At 40.3% G+C, this 20,539-nt stretch overlaps 1 protein-coding gene across 1 annotated transcript in view; it reads right to left on the reverse strand.

Annotated features, from left to right (window-relative positions):
* DNAH3 (dynein axonemal heavy chain 3) overlaps positions 1-20,539 on the reverse strand; it is a 166,621-nt gene that overhangs the window by 33,136 nt on the left and 112,946 nt on the right. The window contains exons 41-50 of the mRNA XM_064592765.1: positions 17,349-17,452; positions 14,617-14,911; positions 12,609-12,788; positions 8,781-8,904; positions 8,535-8,691; positions 8,153-8,296; positions 6,536-7,202; positions 4,805-4,970; positions 2,922-3,138; positions 1,655-1,837 (exon numbers count right to left, since the gene is read on the reverse strand). Coding sequence (XP_064448835.1) covers positions 1,655-1,837; positions 2,922-3,138; positions 4,805-4,970; positions 6,536-7,202; positions 8,153-8,296; positions 8,535-8,691; positions 8,781-8,904; positions 12,609-12,788; positions 14,617-14,911; positions 17,349-17,452 — 2,237 coding nt within the window. The remainder of the gene's footprint in view (positions 1-1,654; positions 1,838-2,921; positions 3,139-4,804; positions 4,971-6,535; positions 7,203-8,152; positions 8,297-8,534; positions 8,692-8,780; positions 8,905-12,608; positions 12,789-14,616; positions 14,912-17,348; positions 17,453-20,539) is intronic.

Genomic DNA, 20,539 nt, shown 5'->3' on the forward strand with positions numbered 1-20,539 from the left:
TAGTCAACACTGCTGATGGGGACAACCCAGGAATGCAGGTCCAGTGCTACCAGGATGCTTGATTTTTCTTCCAAAGAAAAACTGAACATTCAGAATTTCTACTTCAAATCTCTTGATTTCTTACAAGTGGAGGATTATCTCAGATTAAAAAAAAATACTGTGTGTGTCACAGTGTAAGTATGAACCCCCTAGCTACCAGTTTGCCACTTCTGGAATAGTAGCCAAATGCAAGGGCTTCAGAATCTGAGAACTCTAGGTTTGAACCCAGATTCGGTCACTTGGTAGCTGCGTGACCTTGGACAAGTCATTAAAGTTCTTGTACCGTGATTTCCTTATCTGTAACCTGGGAATGATACCATGTGCTTCGCAGGGCTGTTGGAGTGATAAAAGGCAACATAAATCAAGGACAAGAGAATACAGTCTCCATGAAGGAAGAAATTTTGTCTGTCTTATTCCACTGCCTAGGAAGCACACAGCAAGTGTTCAATAAACATTTGTTAAATGAAGGATTACAAGAAACCAGCATGGTGCTGATAAGTAGTAGCTATTACTATCATCTTGGCATGGCAAAACACCCACTGCCCACTGGATTCTGGTCCCTGGTGGTCACCATCTTTTATGGTTCCATGGGGCTCCTGGCTGTGCCCCTGGGACTATGGGTGAGCACAGGGCATTCACTGTGTGACTCTGAAGCCATGGTTCAGACCCAAGGGAATCTATGAAAGGTCAGGTCTCCGGACTCACTGGAGAAAAACCAGTCTGGAAGGCCTGTCCTTTTCAAGAAAGTGCCCCATGACTTATTTATCCTAGAAGCCAGACACAAGCTACTCCTCACTCAAGCTCTTTTTTGAAGAATGATCAAAAAGATTTTCTAACTGCTGAGCAGGGACAAGTATCTGGAGCTAAGTGCCAATAGCCCTGGATTCTAAACCCATTAAGCAGCTGTGCAACTCTGTTTGCCACGAAACTTCAGTGTCATTGATACCTGTCATTCCTAAGTCCAAGGCAGTCGTGACAGTCAAATGGAATTATGCAATTGAAAGTGCTGAGAAATATATAACATCACAGGAATGTTAATCAGATTCTCTTCTAATATCAGAATGTAGGTAAAGCCCTTCCCAGGGCTATTCTTTGATATAAGAATCACCTTCAAGTGGGGTCTTCTAGGTTCAACATTCTGTCATTTGACAATGATTTATTCCACACCCATAACATGCCAGGCACATCTGAGCAAATACATGATGGAGGTGAAGGAGACAGGCAGAGGAACAGCCAGTGCAAGGGCCCTGGGGTGGGAGAGTGCCTTTGTACTTCTCTGAGGAATAGTTAGGAGGCCAGTGTGGCCAGAGCAGAGTGAATGAGGGAAAAGTAATGAAATGAGGTTAGATTATGTTTGGTCTTGTGGGCCTTGACTCTGAGTGAGATGGAGAATATGTGGAAAACAATAATTCTTCCTGGAGAGAGCCAGGTGTCACAGAGACCTGCTTCATCATTTACTAGCTACGTGATGCTTGGAAAGTCATCTGTCTTTTTCAAGCCTCACTCTTCTCTTCTGCAGGATGAGCCTGACCACACATACCCTGAGGGCTAGTGAGAGACTGGATAAGCCCAGAAAAATGCTGCTTCCCTCCCTTTTCCTCTTGGCTCTTTATACCTTGATTCCTTGAGCAATGGCAGCGGCAGCATTGGATTCTTTTTCATCCGCCTTCACCAGAAGTTTCTTGGCATCAGCTTCTCTCGTCTCCTCTTCAATTTTCACCATCATCCTGGCAGTCTCCTCAGACGTCTGGATGAGTTGAGGCTGGAGAGCAGTCAGTTGTACTTGCATTACTGCCACCTACCAAGGGAGGGGGGTGGGGGGGGTCAGCTATGTCAATGCCGAAAATGGCCCGGTTGGCAGGAGTTGAAACAATTCTCTAAACTATCATAAACGCAGAAAATACTAATGATTTTACCATGGTACTGGGTATGCATTTGTTGGCTGGAGTTTCTCCCTTTGATCTTTCAGTCCTTAGTTACTGAGTTCATACTATGTGTTGTAAATTATCAAGCACGGTGCTAGACACTAGACATAGAATGGTAAACTTATACATTTTTTAAAAGGTACAGTTTCCTTCATGCTCTTGAGCCTAAATTTTAGTATTGGGAGTAGCAAGAGATAGAATAAAAGTAAGTTAGGGAAAAAAACTTACTTTTTTTTTCATAGTCAATGAAAAAAAACACATATGCCTGAGATACCTGGGATAAGAGGAACTTTCAAGGCCACTTTTCCCAAGAGTCTGATGCTCTCTAAAGCATTCCTGTCAAGTGGTTTTCCAACCTCTGTTTGAACACCTCTAAGGGTGGAGAGCTCACTTCCTCTTAGGAGAGTTGTGCCATTTTTTAAATCCACTGGCCCTGATTCTACCTTCTAAGGCAGCTCAGATGCATATTTGAGGAGGGTTTCACAATCGTGCAACCACTGTTCTCAGCAAGCGTGTGGGAGAAACACAGCATGCTGGCCTGGTGAGGAGCACAGGTTCTGGAATTGTGCAGAGCTGAGTTTCAGTTTTGGCCCGATCACTTGCACTGGCTACTCACGAGGCTGCAGGTATGATCTTGGCAAATCTCCTGGCCTCTCTGCATCATGGTTTCTTTGTGTGGAACACAGCCCGTTTATACAGAAGACGAAACTGAGGCCCAAGAGGTGAGATAACACATTCGGGATTCATCCATGATGAACAAAATACCAAAATCTTAAAGAAAGACAGAATCTCATAGGGCTGGGTTGAGGCTGAGGCAAGCAAGGTGAGCTCTGCAAGTATAGGAGTAGATGCTGTCTTTATACAGTGACCTCTTAAATTCTGCACCTGAACAAGAGCCTCACTGCATCCGCCTAATCCTGGACCTCTTTGTCCCTGTTCTCCTGTGGCAGTGCTCACCTGTGAAGATGCAAAGTCCAGTTTCTGCAGACCTGTCAGGTAACGGTTCCTCATCATATCAACCTCATGCCTCTTGGTATTCAGGAGTGTCTTGAAGGTTAGGATCAATTCAAGGTAGGAGGTGGGGGTGACGTAGTTGTGTCTGCGAAGTGTGTTGTAATAATCAAGCGACAGGTTCTTCACACTCTCCTGGAAATATTTGCACATGGAGATGACCCTACCGAGGACAAGAGGATGGTTAGGCAGGCCCAATGTCCTCCAGAGAGACCTAGAGTCCCAAATTCTCAAAGACAGGTCAACAGAGCTGCGAGAAGTTTTGGAGAGGTGTATATTCTTTTTTTTTAAGATTTTATTTATTTGCAAGAGAGACAATGAGAGAGAGACAGAGAGCATGAGAGGGAGGAGGGTCAGAGGGAGAAGCAGACTCCCTGCTGAGCAGGGAGCCCGATGTGGGACTCGATCCCAGGACTCCAGGATCGTGACCTGAGCCGAAGGCAGTCGCTTAACCAACTGAGCCACCCAGGCGCCCGAGAGGTGTATATTCTTACTAGAACGATTTTCAAGCAAGTAATTTCCATTTCTGATCATTTTGGGGAATCACCAGAGCTTAAGCAGGAGCTCTTAATCTTTGGCAGTCTGGTGAAGTCTCTGAATTTTGCAGAATAATGTTTTAAAATGCATAAAACAAAAATATATTGGATTACAAAAGGAACCAATTATGTTGAAATCATTTTCAAAATATTTTAAAAAACCAAATTTGTGATATGTCAGGGGTCAGCAAACTTTTTCTGGAAAGTAAAACTGTTTTACTATCTGCAAATAGTAAAAATCAATGGTCCACATGGTTGAATAGTAGTAACTACTCAAGTCTGCTGTGTGGGAAAAAAATGGCATGGCTGTGTTCCAAAAAAACTTTATTTATAAAAACAGGCTATGAATTGGACTTGGCCAGTAGATCATGCTGTGCTGACCTCTACATTAAATAATAAGATTGGGCAGCAGGTCTAAAACCTACCACAACTTTGAAGGAAATGATATACTGACGTAACTATAATGACTGAGTGAGTTATTAAAAAAAACACAACTGTGATTCCTGTTGTTAACAAGTCCTGCTAATCCTACTGGGATTTACTGCCTACATTCATTATTGAAATAAATTCAAAATACCAGTTGGATGTCAGTGAAAATGAACATATAATTTTTCTCCATTCACATTAACTGATCCTCTGAATTCTGTTCATGAGCCTATGGACCCAAGTTAAGGGTCTTCTGGCCGAAAGCATAAAGTTCAAAGTTCTCAAAATGGAATTTATAGCCATCAATATTCTGACCCCTATCTACTTCTTCATTTTCCATTCATTTAATAAACAGTAACTGAATTACTGTACCAGGCACCTGCTAGACACTAAGGATACAGAGTTCGACAAAGCAGATGACATGACCACTCTCTTCATGGGGCACCCAGGAAGTCAACATTCTCATCTCTTCCCTTACTCTAGCTAAAATTAAGTGCACTTTTTGGGTTGTTTTTATCTGTGCTTTATACATAAAAGACTAAGTTTTTTTTCACCCTCATAATAACCAATTTTCATCCCCTTGGTAGCACTGTCACCCCTACTGAGAATGTATGCTCTAAAACTTTGGAAATAGCTATATTATTAGAGCTAGGTTCTCATAGCTATGACAATAGTGCATCTCCAGGACAATTCTGAACAATGAAATTTCATTCTTTTTCAGGAAAGGTGTTTTATTAAATATCTAACTAAATGTGGTTTTCTCTACAGAAATTGAGAAATCTTAAAACAATAATAACAATACAGTCAATATCTGGATTTTCAATTTGGAATATTTGGTTAGGGTACTAAAATGCAGCTAATGCTTACTCTATCCGAATATTGTCATCAAGTTCCACATCTTCCAGAAATTTGTTGGCTACCAACTCCAGGGCATCCGTGGGCCAGGACTGGAACCAATCAATTGTACAGCAATTGATCAGTGAAGGGAACATCCGCAGGCGGTTCCGGAAGGCGTCCCCAATTGGGCTCATGGCTAAGGAAAAGCAGACTTGGTTAGTTTCCTTCCTCCAAGGCAAGGAGCCAGGCAGTTCTTTCCAAGGATTCTGGTGGGTAAGGGGTTGGTTTCCTGTTGGTACTCCAGGGGTGCAACAGGAATAGTTATGATGAATGCCTGGGAAGCACAGGGGAATCATAGGATATTTTCATTCAACTTTGTGATGGGGATTCAGTATATTATAATAGCCTTCTGACTGGTCTCCCATGCCTATTGTTCTCCTTTCCAGATCTTTTGCATCACTTAGACAGCATGGTTTGTGCCCTTTGATCTTCTTGCTCTATTTGTGCTGACTCAGACTTAAGGGAGCCATGGATGCCCCATACATAGTTACTAATGGAAGCTGAGTGGGGTCCATCGGCTTGTTTCTGACCCCATCTCCATCCAAGCACAAATTCTGGCTAAATTCCATACATTTTTTAATTTAGGCTCAATGTGGTAGGAGGAAGCATAATGCACAGGTGGAAATATGAGCAAGTCATTGTGGCTGAAGAACAGAGAGAGAATGGTAAGCTTGGTTTGAGAGGAGAGTGGAGAGAATAAAGGGGACAGTATGGCAGGTGGCCTTATAAAACCATAGATTAGGAATTTTGGCATTTATCCTGATAGAAAGCATATTAAGTGTTTGTGTGTGTGTGTACACACACAATGATCATATTTGTAATACACATAAAAAAAAAAAACCATCCTGAGTCAGTGGAACAGAAAGGTCTGGTCTGGAATGGACAAGAGTGGACATAGAATAGTTAGAAGGTTGCAGAGGTGAGTCTGGGCAAGATGATGGCAATTTAGCTAATGAAAAGGTGGTGGGGATGGAGATAAATGGGTGGTTTTAAGAGAAAGCAAGGAAATAAAAACTGACAGGACATGGTACATGAGAGAAAAGTATTAAATATAACCCCTAGGTTTCTGGATAGATTGGAGATGTCATTCACAGAGAGAACTCCAGATATGAGGCCACCAGGGTAATGCACTAAAAGGAAGGAGAAGGTTCAGAGGAGAATTTAGAGAACTGAGAAGAGTATGGGGGGATGGGCTAGATGGGTGATAGGTATTAAAGAGGGCACTTGTGATGAGCACTGGGTGTTGTTCTACTCCAGAAACCAATATCGCACTGTATTGGTGTTAACTAAGTAAAATTTAAATAAAAAAAAAGAGGGGTGCCTGGGTGGCTCAGTCAGTTAGTCGTCCGACTCTTGATATTAGCTCAGGTCATGATCTCAGGGTCATGAGATGGAGCCCTGCATTAGGCGCAGTGCTCAGTGCAGAGTCTGCTTGAGATTCTCTCTCTCCTTCTCTCTCTGCCCCTCCTCCTGCTCTCTCTCTCTCCCTGGAATAGATAAATAAATCTTAAAAAAAAAAAAGAATTGAAAAGAGTGGAACAATTTTAAAATAGTCGTTTAGGGGAGGGTCATTTTCCACGGGAATTCAGGCACAAAGCCCTGGGTGAGTGCCATGGCTAGATCAATCCTTGGACCACTGTAGGAGGACTGAGTTTAGGGCACTCCAGAGGAAAGGGGAAAATTGAGTTTGCTTCTTCTTACCAAGGACAATGTGAAGGTTCTTCTTCACCCTGTCAATAAAGAAGTTATACATAGAAAGAGGAGTGACCTCGATCTTCTCGCCTTCTGTCCTGGCTGCCATTTGCATTTTCTCTACAAGGTCAGCCTTCTCGTCAGCTGGGAAGATGTTGGGCACGTCCCCTGTGTTCAGAAGCATGTTGATGTCCTCGATGAATGATTCATCCTTGATCTGGTTATCAGCAAAGAGGAACACAGTACTCTTGGTGGCCACTCCAACCTGCAGCATGATCTTCTTCAGGTCCTCCCGCCAGTCATGGCTTGAGTAGTTCTTGGTGATCTCAATCTGGTACAGCTCATATGAGTTCATGAATGTGGACAGTTTGCTGGCACTCTGCCGCCCGCTGCCCCCAATGCCCACCAGGAGCAAGTGGCCTTTGTCCTGCTTCAGGACCCTGCAGATCCTGGAAATGTGCTCAATGGCAAACCTGAACATGACCAAAGACATGGGGGCCTTGCTGATGTTGTTGAACTCTTCCAGGTAGTACTCCATGACCACTGTAAGCTGTTTCAGGTCAGTGATCTCATCATAGATTTTTGGGTCACTTTCTGGCTTGAAGAAATCTCCAAAGAAGAGGCTACGGATATTATCGTCGACAATCTTTCCAGTGGGTGACAGGTGAATGAGGACCTATGGGAAAGATAAATCTCAGCCAGGCATTCCACCAGTGGCCCAACCAAGTTGGCAGTGGGAGATTATAGAGGGAGGGAACAAGAGATATGCTTGTTTCCTCTGAGCATATTCTCCAAAGTGAGGGTCCATCAATAATTTTTTTATAACACAATATTTGGATCTGATGGGTGTAAAGACTATGATGAAAGGGCATTAGAGAAAAAAGCATGAAAGTGAGAGTTGATCTGTTTGCCAAATGGTTAAAATGTTGGTGGTCAGGCTGTGAGATCCCAGTGGCGGTTGAAGGATGGCACCAATTTTTTCATGTGCTTGCTCCTTCACCAAACAAAGGTACAGGTACTACCCCTGGCCCCCACTCTGTGGCTAGAGTAGGAATGTTCTAGATGCTTTCTCTTCCTGATATTAGAACCTGGCAGTACTTCTGCACTTGGCCTCTGGATGCAACATGAAACACCTGCAATTTTTCTGTGGAGAAATCACAGCTTCTTAAAAATAGAGGTACAACTAGATGATGTAAACACATAGGCTTAAAACAACTTTCCTTACATCAAAATGGGAAGAGAAAATATTTACAAATGGGAAACATGGCACTCTTCTACTTAGGCTTTACCAGGGCCTCAATCAAACCATAAAAATTTCACAGTTCATTTCTCATCTCACAAATTAATTAACCTTAAAAATGTATTTTAAGTTAATTATAAACAATTACATCAGATCATAAACCACTTTGAATAGATACAAATGTATATGTTATCAGGGAAGTGAAACAAAATTGGGCCAAGTATAATATCATCAAATCAAATGACTAGATGACTTAATCCCATTTCCTGAGATTCAGAAAGCAGAGCTGTGAGTCTCCACTAGGAAGGAAACTTGAAATCTGAGACTAACATAGTCAAATATTTGGGACCATTTCTGAGGCCAAATGCTCATAGGATCTGGCTTACCTTCTCTATAGTCTGCTTGAAGCAACTGGATGTGGTTTCCTTCACCATGTTGAAGAAGACCTGTCTGTCCTCATGGTCAATCAGACGGTCATAGAAGACCCGATAAACCTCATGGATCCAAAGTCGGATAAATTTTTCCACATCCTAAAAATCCAGAGTTAATTATTTGTATGAATGGAAGGTGGTACCTGAGCTGGTAGTTTTCTTTCTAAATCCTGGGGTGGACTGTGTTACATTAAACAAGATAATGTTTATAAAATACTTAGCGCAATGCCTAGCAGAGATAAATGCTTAATAAAAGTTAGCTATTACTATTATCACTGTTTATTCATGTAGCTAAGGCTATTGCTGAATGAACTTGATAACAGAAATAGTGTCTGACCTGCAGGTGGGTGTGAGGGCAGAGCAGTACCCCTTGGATAACCCGTGAAAAGTCCCGTAAGTTAAAGACGTAATGAGACTTGGAGGGAGTTGGCAAGAAATTCTCAACTGCAGCTTTATAAATTGTCATAGTAGCTTGTACCAGCATCTTTCCATACCTTGGGAGGAAGAGAAAGGGAGATTCATCAAGGAGGGGCCAGAACTGAGGATCTGGGCCAATATTGTGGAAGACACAGGAACCTCTTACCTTAAGAACATCACGTCAAATCCTTTCCCAAAGTGCCAGTCAGCAATTGAACTGAAAATCTTGGTTAAAATGTCATCCTCAAAGGCGTTGATGGAAAGAATATTTAGATGGCGAGTGAATCGTCCTGGAAAACACACACACTCACACCTACCTCCTGGGCTTGTGATCCTGGGATATGAAAGAGTATGTTTTCCTCTGTCTTATTGTTCTAGAGCTGTGCTATCCAACATGGCAGCCTCTAACCACATATGGCTATTTAAACCTAATTAATATTAAGTCACATTAAAAAATAATTTCCTCAGTCTCACTAGCCACAGTTCAAGTGCACAAGGGTAGCAAGTGGCTAGTGGCTGGCTATTGTATCGCATAATGCAAATGTAAAACATCTCCATGATTGCAGAAATCCTATTAACAGCACTAAGCTAGTGTTCAAGATTATTTTTTAAAAGTGAAGGCAATATGTGATCATTGTAAAATAGTCAATTCAGAAATACTTTTATAGAAAGTGAGCATCATCTTTGACTTACTTCCCACATACCAAATCCATTCTTCCCCCAATTAACCACTATTAATTTGGTATCCTTACGTATCTACCTATATCTATATTTACCTGTCTAATGTTAGATATCTATATATTTATATATCTATATATCAGCTTTATTGAGATATAATTCACATACTATACAATTCACCCATTTAAAGTACACAATTCAATTGCTTTTTAATAGTTGTGAAACCAACACCATAATCAATTTTAGAACATTTTAATCACCTCAGAAAGAAATCTTGTACCCACTAGCAGTCACTCTCCATTTCCTTGGAGCCCTTGGCAACGAATAACCTATTTTCTATTTCTATAAATTTGTCTGCGTATCTGTTTTTAAAAAGCATTTTATTATATAAAATATAATGCAGATACTGAAAACCAGAGAAAAACAAATATAAAGTTTAGTGAATCATAAGGTCAACACCCTTACGTTTACCAACCAAGTAAAAAAATAAAGCTTTGCCAACCCTCCATAGATGCCCCTCCATATATCCCATACCAATCTTAGCCTTCTCTCTCTCTCTCTCCAAAGGTTACTATTATCCTGACTTTAAGAGTGATTTGCTGTCTTGCATTTCTTTATGTTTTTATCACCCAAGTGTTCATTCCTACACACCAGAGTTTAATCCTCCCAATTAAAAAAACAAAACTTGATATGTCTTCAAGTCTCTTTTAATCTATAGGTTCCCCTTCCATCCCTTTCTTTCATCTTTTGTCTGTTAAGAGTATCTGGGCTGTTTGATCTGTAGAGTTTCCACAGTTAGGATTTTGCTCATTGCATACCCAGGGTGCAGTTAATTCTATTCCTCTGTCCTCATATGTATTTCATAGTAATTTGCAGCTGGATCTAGAGATTTGATCAGATTCAGATTCCAGATGGTATGTGGTGGTATATTCTTTCATTAGAGACATAATGATCTCTCTCCCTTTGTGATGTTGGTAGCTACGGATGGATGCTCAGTGGCTAGATCCATTAAGTCACTCATTAGTGTAAAATGGTGATATTCTGATTCTATCATCTCTTTTTCATATATTGGTTGGAATATTTTTATAAAGAGACATTTCCCCTCATCTAGGATTTGCTTATACTGTGGTACATTTCATATAAGAAAGTCAGGATAAATGTTTGATTCTTTCCATTTATTTATCAGTTTTCAAGATAATAAATTGGTTCCTTACCATCCTCTGTAAAATGACCAACTATCATTGTTTTATAGAGTAATGGATTTAAATATATTTTGATAAATTTCAATCCATTAAAATTGCTCTCATTGTTGAAGCTCAAATTTTCCCATCTTTGGCCAGTGAGGGCCTCCTTATGTTGCCAACTGAGTCCTGTTGACATGACCATTTAATCTTTAAAAGTTTTCTCATTCTCTAGTATATCAAGAAGTTACAAGCTCAACTTGTATATTTTCTGCCCTAGATATGCAATCAGCCATTTCTCAAGAAGCTGTGGTTCCTTTTACTAGGAAACTGGATTTCAAAATAATCTGGGTGGTAGGCATGCTCAGTGTTAATGAGTTGTTTATTATTTCCTAGAACTAGTACATCATGAGCTACTACTGATATTTCTAATTTAGGACTACAGGGCTTTCACTTAATTTCATCTATATTACATCTTGATCTCCTTTCTCCCATACTGAGACTCCTGATTTTCAAGGACACAAGGGTCAGTGGAAATAGAAAATTCCACAGTAACTTGTTTGTATAATCCTACTTTATAAAGAGCTCTTAGACTAAGAATATACTACCACTACCAATTATGATAACTGAAAACAGTTTAAAACTTTTTGTACTTGCTATCCTAATCTCCCCTCCATTTTCAGTTGTTCTGTATCACTGGGTCTTATAGCCTTTACATATTATAATCTCTCCCAGGTAGTCTTAGTTCAACAAATAACTGTATATTTAATGCTTACTACCAGTTGTTCTGTTTCTTTTTTTTTAAATTTTGAATATTGAAATACTTTATTTTTTTGTTGTAGTGTTCAACGATTCATTAGTTGCATATAACACCTATTTCTTTACAGTCATTTCGATCATGTGAAACCCATTTTCTAGTAGATTCCCAAGAAAGGACTTGTGGAAATAAATCTGACTTATTGCATTCTGATAACAATTTTCCTTTTATAATAGAAAGTCAGCTTTTCTGGCTTTAAAATCCTTGACTCCCGGGGCACCTGGGTGGCTCAGTCGTTAAGCGTCTGCCTTCGGCTCAGGTCATGATCCCAGAGTCCTGGGATCGAGCCCCGCATCGGGCTCCCTGCTCGGCAGGAAACCTGCTTCTCCCTCTCCCACTCCCCCTGCTTGTGTTCCCTCTCTCTCTGTGTCTCTCTCTATCAAATAAATAAAATCTTAAAAAAAAAAATCCTTGACTCCCATTTTATTTCCTTGAGTAACTTAAATACATTATTTTATTTTCTTCTGGCATAAAGCATTGTGGTTGAATAGTTTTAAGATGATCTAATTTTATTTCTCTTAAAAGTCATGTACTCTTTTGTGCCTAGATGCCCAAAAGAGTTTTTCCTTTTCTTTAAAGTCCAGCAATTTTACTAGTACATGTCTTGGTAGTGATGATTTTTGAGTCTGTATTAGATACACAATGTACCAATTAAGATTATCCTGTCCATTTTCCTTACGGAAAACTTTACAGGTAAGAAAGCTAAATGTCAGAGGGGGGAGTGAGGTCAAAGAATCTTAAGTCTAGAGATGGTATTAAGATTCTTAAGCAAGGATGTATCTCAGAATTAAAACACAGATCCTAGAAGAATCCAGTTGCACCTGAAGCAAATGTATTCCTGAATTGTTAGATGATGGGGGGAGCTCTTATTTTTTTATTATTATTATTTTGTTTAGGCCACTTTGGGTTAGTTGTTCTATCTCTGGCAATCTGAAGAACTGTAAAAAAAACACAACAGGTGAATCCATCACCACCCCTGCTTGAGAACCTCTGATCTAGCCTCCCTCCTGGTACACATGCTGGCCACACTGAACTCTCCTTTTCATATGGAGAGTTCCTCCAGGGAACTCTGTTCCTCCAGGGCCTAGCCAAAGACTCTCACATTCTCTTTTCATCTTCAAGTCCATTTCACACAATTTCCAATATGAAGTCTTCAAATTCCACTCCCTGGAGCTAGCCCAAACCCTTCCAGCTATAGCCTAAATATACTTTTCTCCACCTTTCATCAGGTCAGAGTGCCCTGTACCAACCCTCCATCCATGAAGGTGGTCTGGCTCTGCTGGACAATGAAGAGGAATGAACTTTCTCTTTCACGTACCAGTAATGTCATTCCTTCCTCCCCCGGGGGGCCCCATAGCTGTCACAAGCAGCACATCCACGATGTCCAGCCTGTTTGTGTCCTTCTTGTCAAACCAGTAACCATGGTCAATCCACTGCCTCAAGAGCTCAATGGGGGGCTGGGCCCCATACACCTCTTTGGCTGGCATGTTGAGGTCATCTGGGGAAAGAAGGCATAGCCACATATTGTAAGTCTCTGGGCTATTTAAACCTAATTAATATTCCTTTCATGGGACAGTCTGTGCCTACTTGTCCTATTCCCACTCTAGGCAGGGCTCAGCCAGTGGATATTCTGACCATATGGGAAGAGGATTTCCTGGGTTCTGGGTTCTCCTGCCTCACTGAGATCTCTGCCCATTGTGACTTTAAGGATGCATGGATTAGCATCAACAAACAGGCATTTAATTTTTTTCCCATTCTATCAACCACAATATATTGATTCTCTACTATGTGCTAGACATTTTATTAATTTCTGAGGATATGATGGTGAGGAAGACAGTCATACTCCCAGCCAACGGGGTATATAATTCGATCAATCACCAGGTAAACTGAAACCTCAATGGGAGAAAAGTTTTGTTAAACTGAACCTCAATGGGAGAAAAGTTTTGAGCTAGGGTTTTTGTGGAGCAAAATCAAAATGGCAAGGATAGTGACTTTCTCAAGGGCAAGGATTGATTTCCACCACTAGCATATTGTGATCCAGTCACTGCACATAGAAGACACTCAATAAAATGGAAGCTCTCTTAATTTTTCTCTAATGAATACTGATTGAATGCCCAGTTTGTGTCAGATAACATTTCAGGGGTTTTATACATATTATCTCATCTAATCCAAATAATGGCTTTATAAGGAAGGTAGTATTACCTTTATGTTAGAGGTGAGGAACTAAGGGTCATGCAAGTTAAATCACAATATGCCTATGGTTAGAAAGTTAGATTGAACCTAGATGTGTTTGGCTACAAAGCTTAAATTGTTTCTGAATATGCCATAAGAAATAGGAAGGGAGAATAGTTTGGAGGAAAGGGAAAAGGGAAGAAAAGAAAGGTAAAACAAAATAAAATTGGATCTCTGCCTTTAAGAAGCTAATGTTAGTGGGCAAGGATATAAATATAGATAATATTCACTATCAATACATGAATTTTAAAGACAGGACATGAGATAACCAAGAACAGTAGGGCATTACTTTTACTAAATGACAACCCCATGAGTTAGCAGTAAGATAGTGGAAAATGTAATGTATTTGTCATAAAAAAACCCTAGGTTTGGGTCATGGCTCCAGAATTTTCTTGATGTTTGACAGAGAATTTAACCTTCTGGAGCCTCAATTATCTGACTAGTAAAATGATAATGATGGTTAATAACCTCACAGGGATGTTAGGCTCAAATGAAATAAATGAGGAATGCTTTGTAAAGAGCTAAAATCCTGGGGAAACTCAATGTGCTTATTTCACAAATACTTATTTAGCAATATTTAGATTTCTTCATTTACTGATAACCTTTATCTGACAAAAAATGGAATACGGGGTTTATCACAAAGTGAGTGTTGTTTTTGGAGATGCAAGAGGGTAGACACTCTTCTGGAACTAATTCTAACTACAAGGTAACCTTCCCTGATCCAAAGGCTCATCTTCATCTCAGGGGAAACTGGAAGCCTAATTGAGGCAAAAAGACCCTGGACTACATCTTACTGAAAAATCTGACATACAGTACTTAATCAATAAATACATGGTAATGAAAGGAGGAAAGGAATGGAAAAACAAAATTAAAGATGAGAGAAAGGGAGGGAAGGGGGGGAGGGAAAAAAGGTAAGAGGAAGAAAGGAAAGGGAAGCAGGTTGGAGAAGAAAAGGGGAGGGAAGTAATACTAAATTACATTAACCAGAAATACATTATCTCTTAGAGAGAGTAAAAGAACTGTACAGTGGGAGATTCTGGTTTGCTGCAGCATAGAAGAATCTGGTTGTGTTCAGATTCAGGCTAGTGCCTTACCCACAAATACCACTGCTTTCTTCCCTATGGGAGGCCCAAACAGGCCCTTCCGCCGTCGATCCAGCTTGGACATGATGATATCCTGAGTCTGATTGGCTGAGGTTCGGGCAGAGAAATTGATGAAGTTGGGCAGGTAGGTGTTTTTGGGAAGGTGGAGAAGGAAATTGTTGGTAATGACTGATTTGCCAGTGCCTGTGGGCCCCACGAACAGCACTGGAATTTCATGGTCCACGTAGGTTTTCAAGAAGAAGGACTGCCTGGCTGTCTCCACCGTGGAGATGATGAGTTCTGAGACCTGTACCACAAAGACATGGGACAGTCTTGTTACTGGGCCAGGGAGGCTGGGTCTTGGCATTCAGACTTACTATCCATTCAGCTCCATCCCTTACTATCTTTATGACTTTGAGTGAGTATTTAACCTCCACAGGGGCCTCAGTTTCTTCACCTGTGAGACAGGATAATAATGGCACCCATGTCACTAAGCTGTTTTGAGGGTTAAATGAGATCATACATGTCAAGATGGGCATTATTGGCTCTGTTTTATAGATGAGGAAACTGAGGTCCATAGCTCTTCTGCAGTTTGTCCAAGTAATGCAGCAAGTAAGTGGAAATGCAGGAACTTGAATTCCAGCTTGTCTGATTCCAAAGTCTATATTCTTTTTTTTTTTTTTAAGATTTTATTTATTTGACAGAGAGAGAGAGAGAGCACAAGCAGGGGGAGCAGCAGAGGGAGAGAGAGAAACAGGCGCTCCACTGAGCAGGGAGCCCGACGCGGGGCTGGATCCCAGGACCCTGGGATCATGACCTAAGCCAAAGGGAGACACTTAACCGACTGAACCACCCAGGCACCCCTCCAAAGTCTATATTCTTAACCACTAAACTATCATGGTATAGACACCAATTACATTAAGGACCAGTCTATAGCTGTTGCCCTCTGAGATCATTGCTCTGAATCAACTTGTCTGCCTTGCCCCAGGCAAGGTCCACTTCCCATATGTCATCCTACTGCTTGGCTTGGGGGGGTGGGTTGTGACTCTCAGCCCCCATTCCCTGCACTTATTCCTGATCTGCTTTTTCCAACACTCAGATTCTTGGTTCTAGGACCCACCCCCCTTTAACCTTTTTTTCCAATATGGGGATTACGACACTCTTCCTGTTATTCAGACCCCAAATGGACTCTAAGGGTTTGGTCTTAGGCTCCTGGAATCCCTATTACTTTGAGTAGAATACCTTACCTTAGTTTGGCTTCTCTGAGCCTGAACCCTGTCATCAACCATTTGGCCACATTTGGTTCCTCCATGGGAACAGAGGAAGGGACAAGAAGATGTATATCATATGCTGACATCTCCCTATATGTCTAGGCTGGGAGGGGCCAGTGAACAGGGAGCCACTGTTTGCACAACTCTAGAAAGCACCGTTCACACTGTGGTTTATGTAAATGGTGCCCCTAAAGCAAAGCTAGACCATAATGCCAATGGTGCCAACTGAGTCTGTGCAACATGGCAGCCCTGTGTGTACTAGCAGAAAAAGGCTGGGCTTCTTTTGATAAGTAATTAGCTCAAAGGAAAAGGAACAGACAGGGCAGGAATTGAAGTGCAGAGGAAGAAAATTAATAGGTATTGAGCTATGGAGGTTCTGCCTATATTATCCTCTGCAGTTTTCCCAGTAACCCTCTGAGGCTGGAGAATTACTGGCTCACTTGTCCAAAGCCATGTAGCTGGTTAAGTGGTGCTGAATGCAGGGCCAGGAAAAGATGCTTATTTTGCTACCAAGATGGAATTTAAAGCAAGTTGGGTTTCAGAGATTTTTATTTTCAGAGACTAGAACACCTGTTTGACAAGGGGAAAATTTTCAGCAGAACTTAAAATCTTTTCTGCATTGGACTCTCTTATTTGCAGGAATTCAGCATGATTTCAAACTCCTGGAGTTCAGGTGACTGAGCTCTTTAAGGAGAATTAAAGTTTTGGACCTCTGTGCTTGGGGATTCTGCACAACACTCAGCCGCCAGAGTGTGTCCTGAATTCAGCACACATCCACCTCTACTCATCACACCATCTTCAGGAACAGCTGTGGTCCTGCCAGCTGTCTGACTTGATTGTCAATATTCCCACTTTTCCATCCACTGTCCACCACTCCATTTGGGGCCTGAATGATCTGCAATCACCCCCAGAAAAATAAAGTATGTCCACGAGATACTACTAACAGAGGCAAATTTTCCACAAGGAAAAGAGCAGGAGTTGTAGCTGAATCATCTGCTATCCAGAAAACCCAGACCTGTTTTTCTAAGAATTCTCATCAAGGAAATCTTTCTCTGGGAATTTTGAAGAAAACGATCCTTTTTGGCTGAGATATCTGAGAGGTAAGACTGATGACCTCCTGGCACTGATCACTGACCACATGACAATGCTAATAATCAAAATAGCAACCAACATGAATCTAGCACATAATGTGTGCCACGTGTTCATGCCTCCGGTTCTTGCAAACACCCTTTAAGTATTCTTTCTGCTACTGTGTAGTTGAGTAAACTGAGGCAGAGAGCATGAAGCTGAGTAAGGAATCTGCGTCTAACTCTAAGTCCATGCGTTTGAAGGCTGATCCAGCTCATGTTTGAAACTTTTTCTAAAGAAAGTTCTTAAAAATGCTAATACAGAACTGACGTCAATTCCTCCACCTTGGAGACAATTCAGGTAATTTTAGAAACCAAAGCTCCATGGCAAATACCTCTCTTTTACCTTTGCATTAGCTGGGATATCTTCCTCCTCTTTGGTGATATATTCTGTCCATGTGTACCAATGTCCACTACCTTGCTTGAGGAAATAAAAATCATAGATGCTTCCTGGATTCAAAGACACAGAACAGAACAGGTCATTAGCATGCCAGGGGTTTACATTTCATACTTAAGGTATTTTACCACCTCAGCTAGAGGCCTCTGAAAATGTACAACTACCGGCCCTGGCAGAGCTGTGGTGAAACTTACACATTAATGGTAACTGTATAAACTGGAAAAACAGCTTTTAAAGAGTAATGACTTTATCATTTGTATAAAAAAATGACAGGTACTAATTATACAAAGAATTACTTTAATAATGTAAAACAGGAAGTATTGCACAACAGAAGAAGGCAATAAATCAAATCTCACATCCAGAAATAACTTTTGATAGCAATCCTGGCTTTCTCTCTGGCACACAAACACATTGAACATGGAAGGACAGATGAAAGAAAGGATTTAATAAGGATAGGATCATTTGATATTATATATTATACTGTTATATATTGTACTATTATACATTAATATATGATACATATTCTATTAATGTACACATATATAATTACATATCACATATTAAAATTATTATATATGATATATATATTATACTACTTTAAAATAAAGATGTTAAATTTCATTACACTTAACTATAGCAGAAGAAAAGGAGAGTAAAAACAAGTAAAACTGAAGGACCAGCTGAACTTCATATAAATCATGATTTACTACAAGAAATATTAGTTCCTAAAAGATGCTTTTTGAAAAAAAAAATTGAGGTATGATTGACATAATAGTTTCAAGTGTACAACATAATGATTTGATATTTGTATATACTGAGAAATGATCACCACAATAAGACTAGTTAACATTCGTCTCCACATACAGTAACAATTTTTTTTCTTGTGATGAGAACTTTTAAGATCTACTCTCTCAGTAAGATGCTTTTTAAAAAAAAAAAAATCTTTATTCAACTTTTAACCATCACCAACAGGCATTAACAAACATTTTCTTAAGAACAATAATCTCCAGGGGCCCCTGGGTGGCTCAGTGGGTTAGGCGTCTTGATTTTGGCCCAGGTCATGATATTGAGCCCAGGTCATGATATTGAGCCCCGCAATGGGCTCTACACTGAGTGGAGCCTGCTTAGGATTCTCTCTCTCCCTCTGTCTCTCCTCCCACTTGCATGTGCATACGCACTTCTCTCTCTCTCAAAAAAAAAAAAAAAAAATCTCCATACCCAACGTGGAGCTTGAACTCATGACCCCAAGATCAAGAGCTGCATGCTCTACTGGTTGAGCCAGCCGGGAGCCCCATGATGCTTCTTAACTAAAAAATAATTTTAAGTGATTATAGGCTTAAAGTTATTATGCTTTTAAAAATCATTTAGTCCAACTTTAGAATTGTAGTTTAACTTTTTATCACGTAAAAAATTAATTTAAATACATGAAAGTAAGGAGAATAGTATACTAACCTGCCATGTACCCATTATCTGGCTTCAATAATTATCAGCATTTCGCTATTCTTGTCTCATCCATGTCCCCACCACTAATCACCACCATATTCATTTGCCACCCTCCCTTTCCCTCTCCCCCTCTCTCTCCCAGCGCTTTCCTTTCTTCTTTCTCTGTCTGGAGTATTTTGAAGCAAATCCAGACATTATATTTCATTTGTAAATCCACATGACTCAACATTAGACCAATTTCATTGATTCGTTTATAAGCTATGAGGTTATTAACCCACTCTTCTTTCCATCTCCCCTCCTCTGGGGTCTTTTGTTGTTGCTGAGGATAAACATAATTCTCCCATTCCTTAGTCTGAGGTCTATATTTCAATAGATTCAATGCTGAAATTTACGGTTTCTAACACAGACCATTCAACAGTTCTTCATTCAACGAATCAGTTGGCTGATTTCTTTTCTTTTCTTTTTTTTCCCAAGAAGGGACTTAGAGGTGCTCCATTCTCTCAGTTCTTGCAAGTTTGGTAATATCTGTCAGCTGATTTTTTTTTTGAACAGTGACTTGACTGAGAGTGATATTCTCATGTCACATTTTCTTTCCTTCAGACTTCTGACTGTTGTCTTATGCTTCCCTGTGTACTAAGTTGCTGTGTGGAAGTGTGAGATCCATCAGATACTTCCCCCTTCACTGACCTTTTTTTCCTTATCTAGATGTGTGATGCAATCTCTTTTATCTATAAGCCCAATAACTTATTCGGGCTATGTCTTTGGGTCAATTATTCTATATCAGTTTTTCTTGAAACATAGCATGCTCATAATTTGTTAACATTTTAGGAACAATTTCTCATTCATATCTTTGTATATATTGTCTATACTATTTGCTGAGTTACCTACTTAAGGAAATAGCATTGTTTGGCCTCCATATCAATCATATTATTGATAATCACTTTAACGTATTTGGCTTTTCTTCTATAGTAAGCGTAGTTCTCTCAACCCTTCCCTCTAAGCCATTTATGAGATGTCTACACTTTATTCCTTGTTATTCCTAATGTATTTATTAGATCATTAATGGTATTGTTTCATTGTCAATTTGTTTCTTTGGTTTTTATTTTATTTAAATTCAATTAACATATAGTATATTATTAGTTTCAGAGGTAGAGTTCAGGGATTCATCAGTTGTATATAATACCCAGTGCTCATTACATCACGTGCCCTCCTTAATGCCCATCATCCAGTTACCCCATCTCCCTACCCCCTCCCCTCCAGCAACCCTATTTGTTTCCTATAGTTAAGAGTCTCTTGTGGTTTGTCTCCCTCTCTGTCTTATTTTCCCCCCCCTTTCCCTTATGATTCTCTGTTGTTTCTTAAATTCCACATGAGTGAAATCATATAATTGTCTTTCTTTGCTTGACTTATTTCACTTAGCATAATACCCTCTAATTCCATCCACATCATTGTAAATGGCAAGATTTTTCTTTTTTTTTTTTTTTGAGAGAGAGAGAATGCGTGACCTGGTGTGTGGGTGGTAAGGGGGGAGGTGCAGAGGCAGAGGGAGAGAGAATCCCAAGCAGGCTCCACACCTAGCATGGAGCCTGATGCAGGGCTCAATCTCACAACCCTGAAATCATGACCTGAGCCGAAATCATGAGTTGGACACTTAACCCACTGAGCCACCCAGGTGCACCTGTTCTTTGGTTTTTAAT

The sequence above is a fragment of the Mirounga angustirostris genome, unplaced genomic scaffold (genome assembly GCF_029215605.1).
Source record: "Mirounga angustirostris isolate CCGP_5_RB_7025 unplaced genomic scaffold, mMirAng1.0.hap1 SCAF_5, whole genome shotgun sequence".
Lineage (NCBI taxonomy): Eukaryota > Metazoa > Chordata > Mammalia > Carnivora > Phocidae > Mirounga > Mirounga angustirostris.